General features: G+C 37.4%; 1 protein-coding gene across 1 annotated transcript in view; it reads left to right on the top strand.

The window, feature by feature from the left end:
- Positions 1-17,442, top strand: part of COBL (cordon-bleu WH2 repeat protein) — a 111,238-nt gene that overhangs the window by 12,599 nt on the left and 81,197 nt on the right. Inside the window, exons 5-6 of the mRNA XM_009705131.1 lie at positions 1,746-1,840; positions 5,243-5,326. Of these exons, the coding sequence (XP_009703433.1) occupies positions 1,746-1,840; positions 5,243-5,326 (179 nt within the window). The remainder of the gene's footprint in view (positions 1-1,745; positions 1,841-5,242; positions 5,327-17,442) is intronic.

The raw sequence follows: 17,442 nt of genomic DNA, 5'->3' as shown, positions 1-17,442 counted from the left end.
CTTTGCATTTGTTGTAAACACAACGTAACCAGAATAAAACTGTGGATAACTTTTTTAAATTTTCAGAAAGGAAGTCCACCCCCAGTAGGTGACAGCCATTGAGCAATTCTTAGCTCATGGCATGTTGCCTCTTGGCTTCACTGATGCCAGTACTTTTCCCCCTAACAACTCTGTCGTTACTTACTGTGGCTTCCTCTTTTACAGAGCATAATACTAGAGAGAATATCTACTATATTTATTTAAGAAAAATTGATACAGATCTGTAAAGATTTCTTGTTGTTTTGAGATTATATGCTGTGTTTAAAATCCCAATTTGTTGATATTACACAATGTTTAATGGTAATCTTGGTGATCAGCTGTTACTGACATAGCTTATGCCAGCCTTTCATCATTATAGTTCATAGTTGAAGACTATGTGAGTAAGGGAATCATGATCCACATCTGGTTGCATCCCAGCTCCAAGCACAAAACCAGCAGTTTCTGGTGAATGAGGATGGGCAGCACTTAGTATTTGAGGAAAGTATTAATTTATTACTGTAATTTTTGCAGTGGAGTTGCAGCCTTTCTTAAGGATAGTTTCTCCCTGTTTTTTGCTGGGTTCATCATCTTTACTCTTCTAGTGTGCTTTGATCTACTGTATGTGCTTAACACCTTCTAACACCTGACACTGTTGATATGCGAAAGTCATCTGTGTGAAAATCATGTGTTTTGTGTGAAATGCAAATCAGTTTACTGGAGTTCTGGGATGAGGGGTTTTTTGTGAAGTAAACCTTTATTTGTGTCAACAAACAAGTCATTTTGCATTTGTTTGTTAATTGTTAGTAAATAAATAAAGCAAATATTTACAAGAGAAAGCAATTTTTTCTCTGTACACTATGCTTTCTGTGTGTTAGTGGAATACTCTGATGTGCTTGGAACCAAGCAGAAATGTTTACAACATTATGCACTGTCCATTAAAAAAAGTGGGAGATCTTCACAGTCCATATATTGAACGTCAAACCAACGGTTGTTGCCTGTAATGCATAATGCCTTATCATTTTGCCTATATGGCTTGGCTGGTGTGGGGGAGATTGAAGGGACGCTATAAATGGTCTGAGAATTCATACAGTTCCTTAGCTCATTCAAGGAGGACATGCATGTTTGAGCTCTTACAACCTGAAATGCGTATAAACTCACCTATTTTTCCACCTGAAGTAAAACCACCAAGATGAAAAAAGATGAGCACAACCGGCTGGTTTAAGTTCTAAGGAAAGCTGTTTTTCCAAGGGCTTTCCTCTTCATGGAGGTTTATCCAAATCCACATTGAGAGTCTTTCCATTAACTTCACTGTATTGTGAGGCCTGTGAATTGTTAAAGATATTTACCACCATCTTTTAAAAAAAGACTTTTTTGTTGTAGTATTACAGTACTCTGTGACTTTTAAGTGAGACATCTAAAGCATTTCTGAAGACTAAGCAACTTGCTCATGTTTGGCCTTTTAATGAGGAATACTAAATTGTGATTGAAAACTTACTGTAGTTTATTAAATTATTCCATTTGCCTCCAATAGATTTGGGAACAAACTTGGAACAAATAAAATTTTGATGAAAAAGAAAGTGCAGAATCTGGCAGTTACTTAGATAATTAAGTTCGTAGTATCTCCAGCTCATAAAAAATATGGCATTAATCCAGGATGTTTTAAAATGCTGGTCTTCTGAATTGTTATTTCAGAAATTTAAAAAAATATTCCATTATAATTGTTTCAGAACCAAGTCGAAAGGCTTCAGTAAGCAATGATGCAATAGAAAAAGAAAAGACAAGACTTCTGGGATTGTATAAAGCTGATAGAAGAAGCAGCAAAGTAAGTTTTCACCAGTGTACTACCTCACTAAGAGAATTGTTTACTTTCCAGATATATTATGGCTGTGGGTGGTGGCATTTGTTTGGGGTTTTTTTGTTTGGTGGTTTGTGTTTTTTTTTTTTTCCTTCCGAGGAGTAATCTGTTAGCAGGTGCATAAATTCTGTTTAATCAGTGCAGCCTGATGGAGATATCAGCTGCTTATTGAAGGAGTCAGGCATTTTGACCATTTACATTTACTTTTTTTTTTTTTTTTAAAAAATGCCATGGATTCAGTAGATGTTAACAAAAGGCAGTAGTTTCAAGCAACTTATGTCCGCTTATTAGTAGTGCTCATGTTACAAAATACATTTATGAAAGAACTGATGTGATATAGAACAATTAAGATATCAAGTAGAAATGTCTTAACTCTTCTGTACATGGATGATAATCTGTTTTGAAACATTTATCTCTTCAGGAAGCTCTGTGCAGTCATGGTATTGCCATCTCCAAGTCTGTAAAACCAACGAATCAGGTGTAGAAGAAATAACTGGCAGTGCTGAACTGAAGGATCAGTGTGTGCTGGGGTGCATGTTAGGCATTTTTAACTTTGTTCTTAATCTTGAGTTGGAAAATTTTAAAAATAAATTTAAAATAATTTTCTTTTGTTGAGATGCCTTTATGAAAAATTTGTCATTCATCACAAATTAGATACAGAAAAACTTTCAAACTCAAGAACGTAGAAGAAATACTGGGCTTTTTAACTTCATACCTTTTGCATCCTTCACTACAAATACAGTGTCAACTGGTTTTGATTGTAAAGTAGTTAATACTCCAGGATGTCAGAGTTGAAAAGGAATTTTCTTATGCCTAGTTTAAAAAGCCCTCCAAGGCTTTTGCAGTGAAATCATAAAATGTGTGTCTGATTAACTGGTACTGAGACACATATGCTTGTTAGTGGACCAGTGTTTCACTTCCCCTTCTAGTCTTCTCAGTCATGTTTTTAACACTGTGAAAGCTTTCCACAATCTTTATTAGTTCTCTGCCCTTTTGATTATGATCAAATTTGGAGTGCTTTTGCTGGATTAGCTTCCTTTATGGACACTGAGAATTGGTGTGTTGAAAAATCTGGTCTGTCAAGGATGCTGAACTGTTCTTAGTATCTTATAAAGGACACATGGAAACTCTGTTTTATGAGATAGGAAGTCAGTCACTTTCAGAGTGTTTATCCTCTGTAAGAAAATGTTTCCCATTTAGAAGGGAACAAAAGCATAACTGGAGCAATAATGCTGTATCTTCCTGGAAAAATCAAGTAAACAAGGGAGCTCTGCTTGAGCCTCTAGAGCACGCTGCAGGGCTGTAGTTCCTCTGGAAGATCCAAATGTATTGCAGCACGTAGTTTCTCCGTTATAGTTTGTCCTCTGATTCCATTTTCCTGAGCTTCGGTGTGAACGGTGTGCTCTTGGAGTTCTCACTCCTGAAGCAGCTCGGATTTAACCTGTAAAATATTTACACCTGCAACCTTAGAAAAAGTTTCTGTGAAGCATCCCAATTGTGTAGTTACTGCAGTGGAGTTTCTCACAGCTGAGTTCGGGATGAGTGTCTCAAGATTGCAAACTCCTCTCCTTTTTCTATTCTATTCCTCATGCTTGTTAATCAAAGACAAAGGAGGTAATACTCTGAGGGCTTTTAAAATACAAATTTTAATAGATGCTAAGGATACTGAGGATCAATTAACAAGTTACAAGTAGTGTTTGACCTTGGAAAAAGTAGGAACTGTACAAACAAGTATGAGAAACATCTTCTAAATCTGAAGTAAAGGTGTTAAGTCTTTCTTGCTGCTAGTTCTGACAAGTTAGTTGACTTTTCTTGGTCATTTCTTTATTGGACTCTTAGTTTCAAATGACAAATACTCTGTAGGAAAATAAACTAAATAAATCACTTTGTTTAGTCCAGCAAGGAAATAATTGTTACCTTTTCAATACAAACCTCCATGAGTTTGAACCCAAATAGATGGAAGAATTACTGAAAACTGAAGAATAGTGTAGCACACAGGAGCAAGCAGGTGTTAACTAGCCATAATACATCTGGCTTGGTCTTGTGGAAGATTTCTAGCCAAAACCACAGTGAAACTGCTGAGCAGACTTAGTTAGCAAATGAGGGAAAATTAATTAAGTTCTTTTAAGAAAGGTTTTGGTAAGTTTATGAAGAGATTATATGATGGGATGCACTGTGATTTCAGGGCACTGGAATCAAAGGCCCAGAGTTCCTAAACTCTGCTCTTTACAGTTATTCTTACATTTTACCTCCTCTGCAAGACTGAAGTTGGTTCTACTTATTTGTTTTATTTTTTCTTTGTTTGCATTATGATTTGCAATGATGCTGCGTGTGTGTGTATGTATGTGGACACGCATAGTCTATATTTTAGATCTACTTGATAGCGAGAATCATCCAAAGTCTTGCACAGTAGTAGCGCTCCAGAGTTGCAAGCATTTACCAGAGGAAGGCAGTTTCTTTTGCAAGGGAAGAAGAGTGTATGCCTGTGTTGCAAACTTTCCCGGATCAGGTGTCACTGCATGCAGCAGGCCTACGCTCAGATTTCGATGCCCACACACATGCTTTCTTTCTCAGCTAGCTCACTGAAAGCAATAATCGTGGTATGACAATACACTAGATCTAACTTTTTGAAAAACAAAAACTTTCAATTATATTAAAAACATCCTGACATGAAGTGAAAGCAGAGTCCTCTTCTCATGGTTGATACAAATTTGTTGAAAGTATTTCTTTGGTTAACTTTGTACTGGCAGGCTTAATGCCAGATCAGGTATCATCTTGTTCTCTCCATTCTAATTTTATGCTGGATCAGTTACCCTCTGTTCTCCTGCAGCTGGCATAAAAAAGGTGGCATGAACTCCATGTCTTTTTGATGAGAAATGTAGTCATGTGCCTGAGGCTAAATCCAGATCAAATTGGCACTACTAAGCAATCCAGTAGAGCAGAGGTCCTGTGCAGATAATCATGGGATCTAGGCTTAAGTAGGGTAAGCACACAGAACAGTGCTGTCATTGACAAGTGGCAGGGAAGAAGTTCTCTGCTTGTTCCCCTGTGTCTGTGGGTATAGCTGAGACTTACAATCTGGTCCCTGGTGCTGCAGGAGTTGCTTACTTCCTGTTTTTCTCCTTGCCTAAGAATTGTTCTGTGTCTTTATATTCTTGTTCTTAAATCTTTCTGCTAATTGATTTCTTGGGACCTTGCCTACATCAGAGAAATTTTGCAGACCACTTCAGAGTTTCTCAGCAATCAGGTCCAGCACTACTGAGACAGTTTGTCTTGGTTCTGTGATGGGGTTTGATGCTTTGCTCTGGCATATTTTTGCTGTTTTGTTTCCTTTGCTGCTGCTGTGTAGGATACTTGTTTGTGTTGCAGACAGAAGAACACTTGAGGATGAACAGAGATTGTGGTGAGGAGGATATTTTTAGTTCTGCATCTACAAGTGAAGGAAGCTTGGATGTAAGTACTAACACAGCTTGTAGATGCTATTGCATTCCTATTAGATCCTGCAGTTTCAATAACCAGAAACCACTGCTATTCCTGATGCTTAGCCAAGTAGAAGTAGAAATAGCTTACTTCTTAGCAGGCTTAGTTACGCGTGTGCACAGTTTGTGTATCTTGATGAACTTAAAATGCAGTGCATTGTCTTCAGATAAAACTTGCTAGCTTCACTATAAATAAAGTTTCTTTCAAAGTTAAATTCTAAACAATTGTGAGCAGAAAGTGTTTTAACTAAGAACATAGGTGTTGTGACTGTAAGACAGAGACAGTACTGCATGATGCAAGAGTATGTTTGCCATGTCAGTGACATTTAGAGGGGGCTTATTTCTTACACAACCACAACTCTCGTTTTTATCCCTTTACATGTCTTCTGCAGCATGGCAGCATTCCATTTGTTTCATAAGTAGCTTGGGGGTGGAGAGTACTTTCGTTTCAAACACTGGAAATAACAGAAAGGATTTTTGTTAAGTATTTCAGTAGGTTTTGGGATACTAAAATCCTATGAACCACACTTAGAAAGGTTTTTAAGTGCCTGACAGACTACTAAATTATGAGGATTTAGGTATCTAATTAGGAAATATGTTTGTAAGGCTGTTCTGGTAGATTAGTAATCATAATAAATGGTATGGCCTTTTGTTGCCTTTTTTAATTATTTGGCGTTTTGTTACCATGTTTTCAAAACGTGGGGAAGACTCTGTTGATGACATGACAGAACGCTGAAATGTGAGATTCAGCTCTGAATCCCCCTTTGAGAAACAGGTATTTGCAAAAGGAGTGCTAATCCACAAAATGTACAGCTCAGTAGCCACAGAGAAGAGTGACAGAAAATTGTGGAAAAAATGGGGGAGTGAGAGGACAAATCCCAGATAAAAAAGATAATATAAAAGAAGTCAAAAGGGAGAAATAGATGGAGAAGTGATTGGCTGTGAGGTTAAAAAACACCTAACTCGACAAATCTGTGAAGACTTCATAATGAAAGAGTACTGAAACAGGAAAGCTGCTTATGACACTAAAAATTTGGGTGACATTATAAAGGTGAATGTTTTAGTGAGAGAACTCTATTAATATAAAGTCCTAGTAGAGGGTAATGTGGCTAATTGAAATATATTAGGTAAAAGTACAGAAAAAACATCACAGGCTTTGCCAAAATAAAATCATCTTGTGGTTTGTATTCATTGCCATTATAGATTAATCTTGATATCTTGATACCCAAGTACTAGAAGAGGAGGAGGAAGAGGAGGGATTCCAAGTGAGGATATGAAGGTGGTTGAGATAGTCTGAACTGTCTTTTACACTAGTGTGTGGTGCTTTCCTCAGAAGAGAGACATCTCTTAATTTATTTTTGTAGTGAATGTTATAGGGCAAATTATAAATTAAGATCTTTTTTTTTCCTTTGACATTGATGAAAAAAAGTTTTCAAAACGGTTTTGGATACCTAGCTGTTCTAAAGGCACAGGTGATAGGGAGCAAAGGGATCTTGAAGAGGTAAAAAAATATTTTCTTATTCAGTTACATGAACATGTCAGGGATTCAGTTTTTTTTTCCCCTTTCCTCTTAAGAGCAATTAATCTTGAAGAACAATGTAACCATTGTTCAGTGTTTACATCTTTCATTTCTGGCTTGACACCTGTATTTACATGAGCACCAATCCTGCTAAGACATAAGTACATACTTAAATGAATGTATTGGCATAGTTCTATTTAATTTCATACTATTCTGTTAAACCTTGCAGAAGATGTAGAAAATAAGTCTTAACAGATCCACTCAGCAGTACAGAAGGTCTGTCCTTTGAACAGGCTAGATGACTTCAAGGAAAAGGTCAACAATTGTGACATCTGAGGTGAAAAATTCCAAAATACCTAAACTTGGCATAGATAGTTGGCATAGATGAATTTTATCTTAAGTTAATACAAGTTAAGTGGAAATGCCCATGAAAGCACTTTATAATTTTTAAATTTCAGCTTAGCAGTTCCTTATGAGCTAGACTTTGAGACCTTTGATTATTCTGAGTAATTGTCCATTCCACTTGCTCAAAAGATACCCTCACTTACTTACTTCAGTGGAACTGATTATCCTTATTCAAAATAAGTGGTATCTCACATAGCAATATACATTTAGAGCTCATTATATGGAAGTTTCATTGAGCTAAGATAGGACTTTTGGCAAATATCCTACTGTCTGCTTTCTGTTGCTGTTTTGGGTCATCTGAAAATATTTCACATTTGCTGTGTGGGAATTGAAGCCAAAGTTTCAGATTTATTTCTGAAAGGAAAATAGTATGCCATTGCCTTCAGCATAGGGCCAAGAGATACACGGGCTGGGTCAGGAAAATTTCTCATGCCTATAAGAAAATAAATAACTTATGAAGTACTACTGAGGTAAGGGCACGAACCTCGGTATGCTTAGTTTAAATCATTTTCTCACTATTATGTGGTGGTGATGTGCACTGAATTGTGGAAAAGGTAATGATTCTATTCTGGGTATTGATTGATTGTTTTGTGTTTTTTTTTTTTTAAACTAGGCAATATGAAGGAATGGAACAGAGGTGAAAGAAATAAGAGATCCTTAGTATTTATTGAAGCACAAGTTATATTTGCTTTTTAACCACCAGACCATTCTCAGTGCCATATTTATCTAATTATTATTGGAATTATTAATGCCTCTAAAAATAGTTTGGATTGTTGATGAGGAAGGAGATTTTCAAAGCCAAGATGGGAAAATAAACACTTATGCTTGAGGTGAAAGGACATTTGTTCACACTATCCGAAAGAATAAAAGTGAAAAAAACCCAATTTGTTAACACCTTAGAGAGTGTAAAAATGCAAGAAAAGAATTCTCCATGACAATCCTCAGAGTGCAGCGTTCATTATTCTACATGTCAGTAAAGGATCTGAAATCTAATGGTGTTTTGTAAATGAAGCAGAAATCGTTTCCCCTTAATCTCTTCCAGTTTTGTGCTAAGCAGATGAGCTTTATATCCAGGTTAACTTTTCACAAATCAAATGCTACTGAAATACAGTGGTGTATAAATACAACACACAAATAAAGCAGTTGGAGGTTGCAGCACAGTTAACTGTATTCCGCTTTTTGTGTGCCAAAGGCAGACAGTCCGAGCTGGAATTTAGAACAGCTGAGAAAAAAGGGAATTTACGTCGTGTCTGCCACTTGGTGTCACTGCCCTCAAATAAACAGTTGATCAAGATGAAACCTGGTATTTGGAACACAGCACTAAAATTAGCTGGTTTTATTTTTGGGACCTTTGTGTTTTCATAAATCAAGAGCGAAAAAACACATCCCAAGTGCTGAACAACGTGGAGCTCTGATGTGGACTTTGTTTATGTAATAAATCAGCTTGGGAAAAAAATATTTAGCAGTACAGCCAGGGACACTTATCAGAGGATTTGAAACTTCAGCACAAAGCCTTATCACGCAAGGTTTCTCTAGTTCAAACAGGACTTCAGCAGAGAAATGTTAGAGGATTTTCATCAGGATTGTTTTTAAAAAATCTAGTCTTCAGTTTATGTTTGAATATAGGTGTTACTCATAACAGAATCAGTGAACCTAAATGAAGCAGATAGTCCAGTAGTTCCCTGCTTAATGAATCTGTTATGGCTATTACTATATGTGTTCATAAGCAAAACTGTCAGGGGAAAAACAGTGGCATTTTAAATTCCAGACAGTTACCAGATACTTTTAGGATATGTGTATGGAGTTTTTTTATTTCATAGTACCTGTATAATTGCAAGATCATGTTCCAGAAGACAAATACTGGGCTAATGTTGGAATAAAAGGTCATCAGGACTTCTGGTGCATTAATAACCTTTGCAGTCACTTCTTAAATGATGGGAACAGCTATTTTCCCTATAAAGGCTTTTAAAACAATATATTATTTACCTTTTCAAAGCCTTCTTGCTCTTAATGTACTCTTAACTTTTATGCTGTTGTTGATGGCAGGAGTTATACCATTTATGATATGCTTTCCCAGTTCAGAAGTGGTTGGAAAGAAGGATCAAGTACAGTTATGCAAAAGTGACTGGAAATGTGATTTCTCTTCAACCATGTCAGGTCCCAGGTGATCGGTTAATGCCGTCTGCTGTCAAGGATTTCACCTCACATGGCCAGGTACTGTTTAGGGCAGTAGTAATGAGAATACTGCCCATGTCAACTAAATGGAAGTTAACAGCCATCTACTTTTAATATTTCCTTGCGTCTGACAATCACATTCACTTTAAATTCCTGCTTTCATGTTCTTGTTTCTTGGTCTCCTGGCAGTGCTTAGGATGATGTTGGTTACAGGTGTTTATTTGTACTAGCAGGGTCAAATCCTAGGATAGTTTTGTTGCATTTTATACAGTTAACCCTATCTATGTACACTGTCAAAGGCATGGGTTGTGATCTGGCCTTGAAACAATTTTGTTTAGTGTGGTTTTGTTTGCAAAAAGTAAAACTGAACAAGCTGAGTATGGAGAGTTGTCTAAATACTACAGCAGACTGGTCTGTACCCCCAATCTTCTGTTACAGGATGCCTGTAAGCCAGTTGTTAGATGCTGGAGGATGACGCTAAGGAAGATACAGTATAGTTATAATTGTTTTCATTTGTAGAACTGTTTACATGATTAGAAGAAAAATAGATTTATTAAATACCAGATATCTCAGGATAAGATTCACCGTCACAGTAGAGTTAGTTTTATTTTGATGTCCTGTTATGCTCTGAAAAAAAAAAAACCACATTGTATTGTTAACTTTCCTTGGTAAGAAGAAAGGTTTGCCAGAACCAGCTGACTTGTGACTAGCATTCAGAGAATTCCAATAGGTAGCAAAGATGACAGTGATCAACTTTCTTTCTCCTTGTCTGCTGAGGGCAGGACAAGAAGTAATGTGCTTTACATATAGCAATGAAAATTTAACTTAGAGGGAAAAAAATCTGACTGCATGGAGGTTTCACAAGGGAGCAGGTTGTTAAAGAGACTGTCAAAACCTTATCATCACCTGTTCTGTAAAACCTCCAAAAATGTCTAGAGGATGAACTGGACATACTTGATTCTGTCTTTGAGCAGAGGGATAGGTTAGGTGGACCACCGAGGTGCCTCTCAGCCAGATTATGGCTAGTGAAGAGATGCAGCTGTACCCACCTCTTTCTGTGGTGTGCACTTAAAGGATATTAACTGTCTTCATTCATGTGAATCATAGATACTTTTACATAATATAGTATCTTTAGATTTTTCTTACACTATGTGATAGCAGAAGGCAAGAGCTTGAAACAGTGGCTGCCTACCACCAGACTTCAAGTTCTTGCTCCAAAGCGTGGTGTTACTAGACCTCGTCAAAGAAAACGTCCTCGGAGTTAGTGTGAAAAAAAAAAAAAAAATAAAAATTTAAAAAATCTCAGAACCAGCTGAACTACTCTCTCAAAAAAAAAAAAAAAAGCCTGAGGCAGACACCTGCAATGGAAACTCAACATCTATGGTTAAAGCATGGTAAAGTTACAAACTATTAAAAACAGTATCTGGTGAAGAAACATGTCGGCTGACCCCTGTTCTGTCTGTGCTGCTTAGCTTGTACTGCCACAGGATTGCCAACTTCATACATTCAAAAATCACTTGTCGGCTCTTGCCCTCACCACACAAATGTGGCTTAAGATCCTGAGATTTGAAAATAAATCATTTAGGGTGGACTTCCCTTCCCTCCATTTGGCTTCTGAGCGTTAGGTTTGTAGAGGTCACATTTCTAAACATTTTTTTGCAACCATGAAGGTTTTATTAAAAACAAAAGATTACCACGTAGTCATTGGTTACCAGAACCTGCTTCTTTACATAAAACTGCATGGTTCAGAGTAAAATCATCACAATGCATTGCACTCAAGTTGTTGCTTTTAACAAGACAATTTGGAAACTTCAGTTCGTACAGTGGTTTTTCAGGACATTTTTAAGGAAATATTCTCAAGAAACATTATGAGATGAACAAACAGAAATGGATCAAGTTGAATTGAAAGGGCTTGAGTAGGGCTATATCTACAAAAGGAGCTGGGCCCAAGCATGCCTGTTTTTAAATACCTGGCAGTGCAGGCTTCTGTTGGACACTGGATCTAAGCATCCCAGAATCAGATTTCCCAAGTTTTGAAGCCACTAAACTCTGGACAGCTGGAGTTGCACATTAAACTCTACCTATCTTCTGTGTCTGCTATGTGCCTCTGCTCAACACTGGAACCTTGAGTCAGCTACTAGATTTAGATATTTAAAGCTTTTACTCTAAAAACTTACCACCTACCACCATTAGCCGAAATGTGAGAGAGCAAAGTTTAGTTCTCTGCCTTCAGAGATACTAGCCAATCTTCTGTCCTCTCTCAGGACCATTATTGAGAGAATTACTTCCTCCTTTGCAAAGAAAACCAAAATACTTGCTAGGCTGGAGACTACCTGGAACAAAGCTGTGAGGTATTCTTGATGTGGGAAGCACCCTTTTGTAAAAATACCAAAATACTCCGTGACTCAGAAAGACAGAGCAAGAGGAAGCTTAACTATTCAGACCAGTAACAAAATAACTTAAGTGTGGTAGCAGCTCTGGGTTCCAGTGCCAGCGCTAGTGTTGTTTTTCTATATTTTATGCTAAACAGATGTTAGATCCAGCAATAAGTAGTCAGTGAAGCTGGAACTGGAGGAGCCAAATGGCTGTTGCTGCCTCTCCAGATGAGTGTCCCAATCTCATTCTCTTTCTAGCTAAACTCATATTCATGTCCTTGAACAGAGAATAATCTCATTCAAACCTCCTCCTCTTGTGAGTGGGTCTTTTTCAACTAAAAAAAGGTTTTGAACCTGGATTTACCATATTCTTACTGAATCATTGAACTTGTGGCGGGGGTAGGACAAGACAGGAGAGAAACACCGTAGCTGCTGCTTCTTGGAATTACGCTTTTTGTGGAGCCAGGTTTCTTAGTTGTACTTTAAGCACAGCTATTGGATCAAGCCCCTTGGCTGATGAAGAGATTTGCTAATTGTATGGATCCTGATGGAATTTAGGAAGGAGGTTAGAAGCGTACTTTCTCACCAGTTTTCACGCTCAGTATGCCCAGAAGTGGAATTCAGGCACCAAAATGGGAGTAAACGTATCAGAAGGGTATGTGTCAGACTTATTGAAGGGAAAGCACAAAGTGGTGTGAGTTAGGGAGGCCCAACCTAACAGGAGAACGGTAAGTTAGGCTAGTGTGAGGCAATTCAGCTTCCAGACCTGAGTGGCATGGCATCATTCTCCATACTGTGGATGTACCCAGTCGGTCTGGCTTCAGTTGGCTCACATATCTCCCTCGGATGTTTAATTAAGACCTGGTGACACACCCTTAACCACCCAAATCCTTTTATGTCTGATTCATCTTTTGTTACTGATTTCACTGAAAAGTTCTGAAGTTAACTCACTGGAAAAAATTGAATAAAGCGTCAACTAGTAAGACCAACAGCTTTTAATTTGCATTAATAAAAGGACATTAAAAAAAAAAAAAAACAAAGACAAATTCCATTTGAGATTTTTCTAGTGACATCTCAACCGCTCAGCCTTTGCTTCCTTGGTATTTAATATTACCAGAGCCCCTTAATAGTGTATAATAGCCTTGTAATTCTTACTCGATCATAATTCGTTCAGCATATTGTTCTTAGCGTAACTGGTATGCATGCAGTGGTTATGGAAAATACAGCGTTTAAAGAAAAGTTTGTCCCAGGATCAGACTTTTCTGTAATTGGATAAGCAGAGATGCAGTTCCTTAAAAAAGTCTTTCACATATTTCTCTGTACATGAAATGCTTTTCGTGTTGAAGTTTGGGATGGTCTGGGATGAGTCAGGGAATTATTAATTCCACTGCAAAGTACATTTCTGTTTGATTTAATGATGGATATCCAAAATATTTCTTGTAAAGCTTTCCAAATGTAACTACTGCAATGAAAGGATTAGTGTGTATTTAAGTCAGAAACAGCTACTTGTGTGTCATCAACTCCGTATTTCTGATATACAATGGAAATTTTTTTCAGACAGTAACACCTGTTTTTGTAGTAGCATAATCTGAATCACATGTAACCATAGATTTATTATATTAGTCTAAAATATCCTATTAGCATATGTAGATTTTAGATACAGTGAAGATTTTAAAAACCAGTTAAGGTATAATTTCTTTTGCAAACAGTTTTTGAGGCATGAGTACTAATAGGATTTGGTTCTTTTCCAGCCTCTTCTGTGGACAACGAAGACTCATTTTCATTAAAAGAAGTGGCAAACAATAACATTTCTTTTAATTAGATGATCTCATGATTTCCACACATATTTGTTCTGTGCATTATTGTTTGTTGGCAAAACTGAGCTGCTCGGTAGCGTGTGAAACCATATGTCTCAATAACATCTTATGGCAGGTGAGGGAGGATTTAGAAAACAATGTTTGCTGACAGGACACAATGCATTTTACTTTGATGGGGAAGTTTTCCTAAGTGAACTTTATGGCTTAGTTCTCTCATGCAAAGCCAAACCTACGTGAGGGTTAGTGGGCCTTACAGGTCTCCCTTTAACTTAAAGAGAAGTTGTGTGTGTGAAGCAAAGACTGTATAGCACTAAGCACTGTGCGTGCTGCTCAGCTGTTCATCACTGCAAAAAGAGACCTAATGCCTGCAGTCTGTGTAGCTGTTTTATGTTCTTTCTTCTGTTTTGATAAACAACTGTTAAATTAGGTTTTATTGGTCTTTTACGTGCAGCTCCAATACTGATCTTCCCCTTTAAGCTTAGCAGAAATGATTACAAATAATTTCAGACTTTGCTTTTTCTCTTACTTTCCAGTGTTTAATACTTCATTTGAATTCTCAGCAGCATTTTGGGACACAAGCTGAAGAGGGGGAAGAGTGTGGCAAATAACAGTCGATCTTTTTAAAAAGACTTTTACAACAGTATGAAGTAGTAATACCTTCAGTCAGATCAATTTTCTTGTTTGTTTTTATTAATATAATTTACACTTTTAAGCAGATTTCAAAGCACTCAGGGAAACTAAGGAAAGTATTTCTGGTATTATAAATGGTCAGCTGGAAGGCTGGAAGAGAAGGCAGCCAAATAGCAAGACATAGCCCTGTAGAGTTCTTAAATAGGGGAGTAGCTGTAGGTGTTGGACCCAATAACTTTCAGTGTCACACCAAGCACATCTTGAAGTGTTTTGCTGGTTCAGTATCTCAGTGACCTGGTGAAAGAGCCAGTTGCGACTGATGTCTAGGACATGAGCTGTGTAGGCAGTCTCTGAAGTATACTGACATAGCAAGATGGAGAGATTACCAGTAGATTTATGATTGTTAGTGTTTGGTTCCTCTGCACCCCTCTCCTCTGATTGTAACATTTTCTTCTTTCCATCCCAGCAAATGGTCAGGTACACATCTTGATTTTGATCTCTCCCAGTTTCAGCACAGAGATGGTGTGGTTTCATTGACTTTAAATGGAGCTTGTTCTGATTTACAGTTGTTTGCACAGGACAAGAGTCAGGCCAGTAAAGTGCACTGTGGAGGTTTGCCTTGTAAAAACCTAATGGCAATGGATTTGACAGAAGGGCAAAGGGAAGAAGAAACATTTAAGACTATTTATTAATCAAGAATTCCAGCAGCGAGGCTTTTCTTGCCTTGATTCTGGCAAATGTACAGATGAGAGATACTGTGCAGAGACTGTTTCTGCACAAACAGAGAAAGCCCTTCAAATGTAAACATTTGAGCAGCTGGCATGGAAGATTAGTGCAGCAGCAGTGGGAGGCGGGTAATAGCGGGTAGTGGCGCTGTCTAAATTTAACAAATGTTAAACAAGGTTCTTGCTCTAGTTTAAGGGTTACAGGTCAGAAAGACAGTATCAACTAAAAATACTGGCAATTGTACAAGGCAATCAAAGTCATTAACTAGTATTTAATTAAAAGCAACTTGCCTTTTCAAAGTTGTGACACCTTCCTTCCTCCCAGAGAAAAAAGAAAAAAAAAGGGAAAAAAAGGGTTTTCATAGAAAATATTCTATGCAACCCGTTTCAATTAAGAAAAAAACCCACTTTGTCCTCTATCTGTGGAAGGGCAGTACTTTGAGACTTCTTAATGGTTTTGCTTTGGATTGTGAACTGTCTTAATACATTGTTCTACTTTTAATTTCCTATGCCTGTATATTATATCAAGAAAGCATTATGCTGAGGGTGAAAGTAGCATAGGGTCTGTTAGCTTTGTAGACATGTGTTCATATGCTGTTTAACATCATCTGGGGGAGGTTACGTTTTGATTTTTTTAAACCCTCACCAAATAGTTACATGACTAAGCTATGCATCAAGATATCTGATCGTGCATTGGATTTTTTGGATTTTGGTTTTTAACTTGCATTTTGATCATGCTTTTAAAACAACTCCTTGACTGTTGGTTGTGATCTGATTCACACATGTTTTGTTGGAGGTGCTTTATATTCTACTCAGACTAAAGTATGGGTGTCTGGAGCCAAATTTTATGTTTAAAAAATCAGAGCTATGCTTTCTGTGCTGGCATTGTTATGGTTTTCATTGAGTTTGAATGTGTATTGAAGAAAAATATTTCCTGAAGAAATGACAATGGCAGCATAGTTTAGAGCATGACTGTTTTTTGGCATTGTAAAGTTAGAGTGACCATGGGAGACTTGATGCAGAACTCACTAGAGCCAGTGGAAAAATTCCTGTTGGTTTCAACTGACTTTGGAGCATGTCCTTTATGAGATGTTAGCCATTATCTACACTAGGCCGTTTTAAAGCCATTCTTTCTGGTGCTACTTCAGGTTCTCTTTTGCGTGGACAAAGATCTTCTGACACTTTCACTGTCATCTTTGAAAATGTAAGACCTTCATTCCTTTTTGATGGACAGTTAGCACAGATAAACCCCTTGAAGTTGCTTAATTTATAGAGCATTTTCTCACTGGGGAAGGAGAAAACCCCAAAGTAAACATGTTAAGTCTTGTAGAAGATGAATTGCAAACAGTGGCAAAGGAAAGGAGTGGCTTTCACCAACCAATAATTTGTTGCAAAAGCAGGTTTTTCTTTGTTATCTGAAGCAGTGCATACCCAGAGAAGTAAGCAGAATTCTCAGCACTGCTTTCCCTGTTTAAGGTGTAATTGTGCCAGTGAAAGTCCCAAATGTAGGTATATGTTGTATCTATTTGACAGTTTTTAACTTCTGTGTCAGTTAAATTTGGGACTGTGCTTTAAAAGTTTCTACCACAGCTCCTCAATAGGGAGTGCACTCCAGTGAACTGGAATATTCCAGTCAGCGGGAATAAATGGATCGGGCAGCTGTGACTTCTTAGTATTTCACACTAAATTCACAAAGGAAACAAGGCTATATACAGTGGGAAAATTAGTTTCTTAGAAATAACATTCACCAGTCAAGCTATGGTATCATAAGTATATAGTACTGAATTTTTAGACTTACAGAAACAGCTGGCTATAGTACACTGTAAAGAAAGATAAAAATGTGAATTTTTAAAAATATACACACATACATATATATATATATGTAAAAGTGAGAAAAGGTTGAAGTAGCACCTGAAGGTTGAAGGTCCGGCACAGCTGTACTTCCAGTCCCTTTGCAGTATCCTGTATTCGTGCTTCACTTTTATTTAGAAGGTGGGGTGACCTAGACGAAGTCAGAGTTAAAAGGATAATAACAAGTACTCACAATAGGAAAAAAATAAAAGGCCAGGGATTTTTGAAGTAATGTTTGAATATAATTCTAAGAACATTCAAAGGGGGGTCTACTTCTTTATTCTTAATCTGTTCTTCTTTGCCGAGTTATTGAACTTGTGTGATTTTTGCCAGCATGTTCAGGATATTGATTATCCTCCAAAGAGGACAGCCTTTGGAGAATCCTCCAGGATAGAGAGGAAACTTGGATCTTCAGGCTCTTGCAAAATTCAGATTCTGAAATGAATTTACTTGTGACTTCTTCGGAGTATAAGCATATGTATTTTCTGTCCAAACTGTTCATCTCCTTTAATGGGACAAGGTTAATTTCTGTATGTATTGATCTGTAGGTGTTATGAAACAGAAGATGAATGTGTGCGACACCTCGATGTGCT

Source organism: Cariama cristata, unplaced genomic scaffold (assembly GCF_000690535.1).
Source record: "Cariama cristata isolate BGI_N322 unplaced genomic scaffold, ASM69053v1 scaffold6638, whole genome shotgun sequence".
Lineage (NCBI taxonomy): Eukaryota > Metazoa > Chordata > Aves > Cariamiformes > Cariamidae > Cariama > Cariama cristata.
This window is presented reverse-complemented; position numbering and strand designations above follow the sequence as displayed.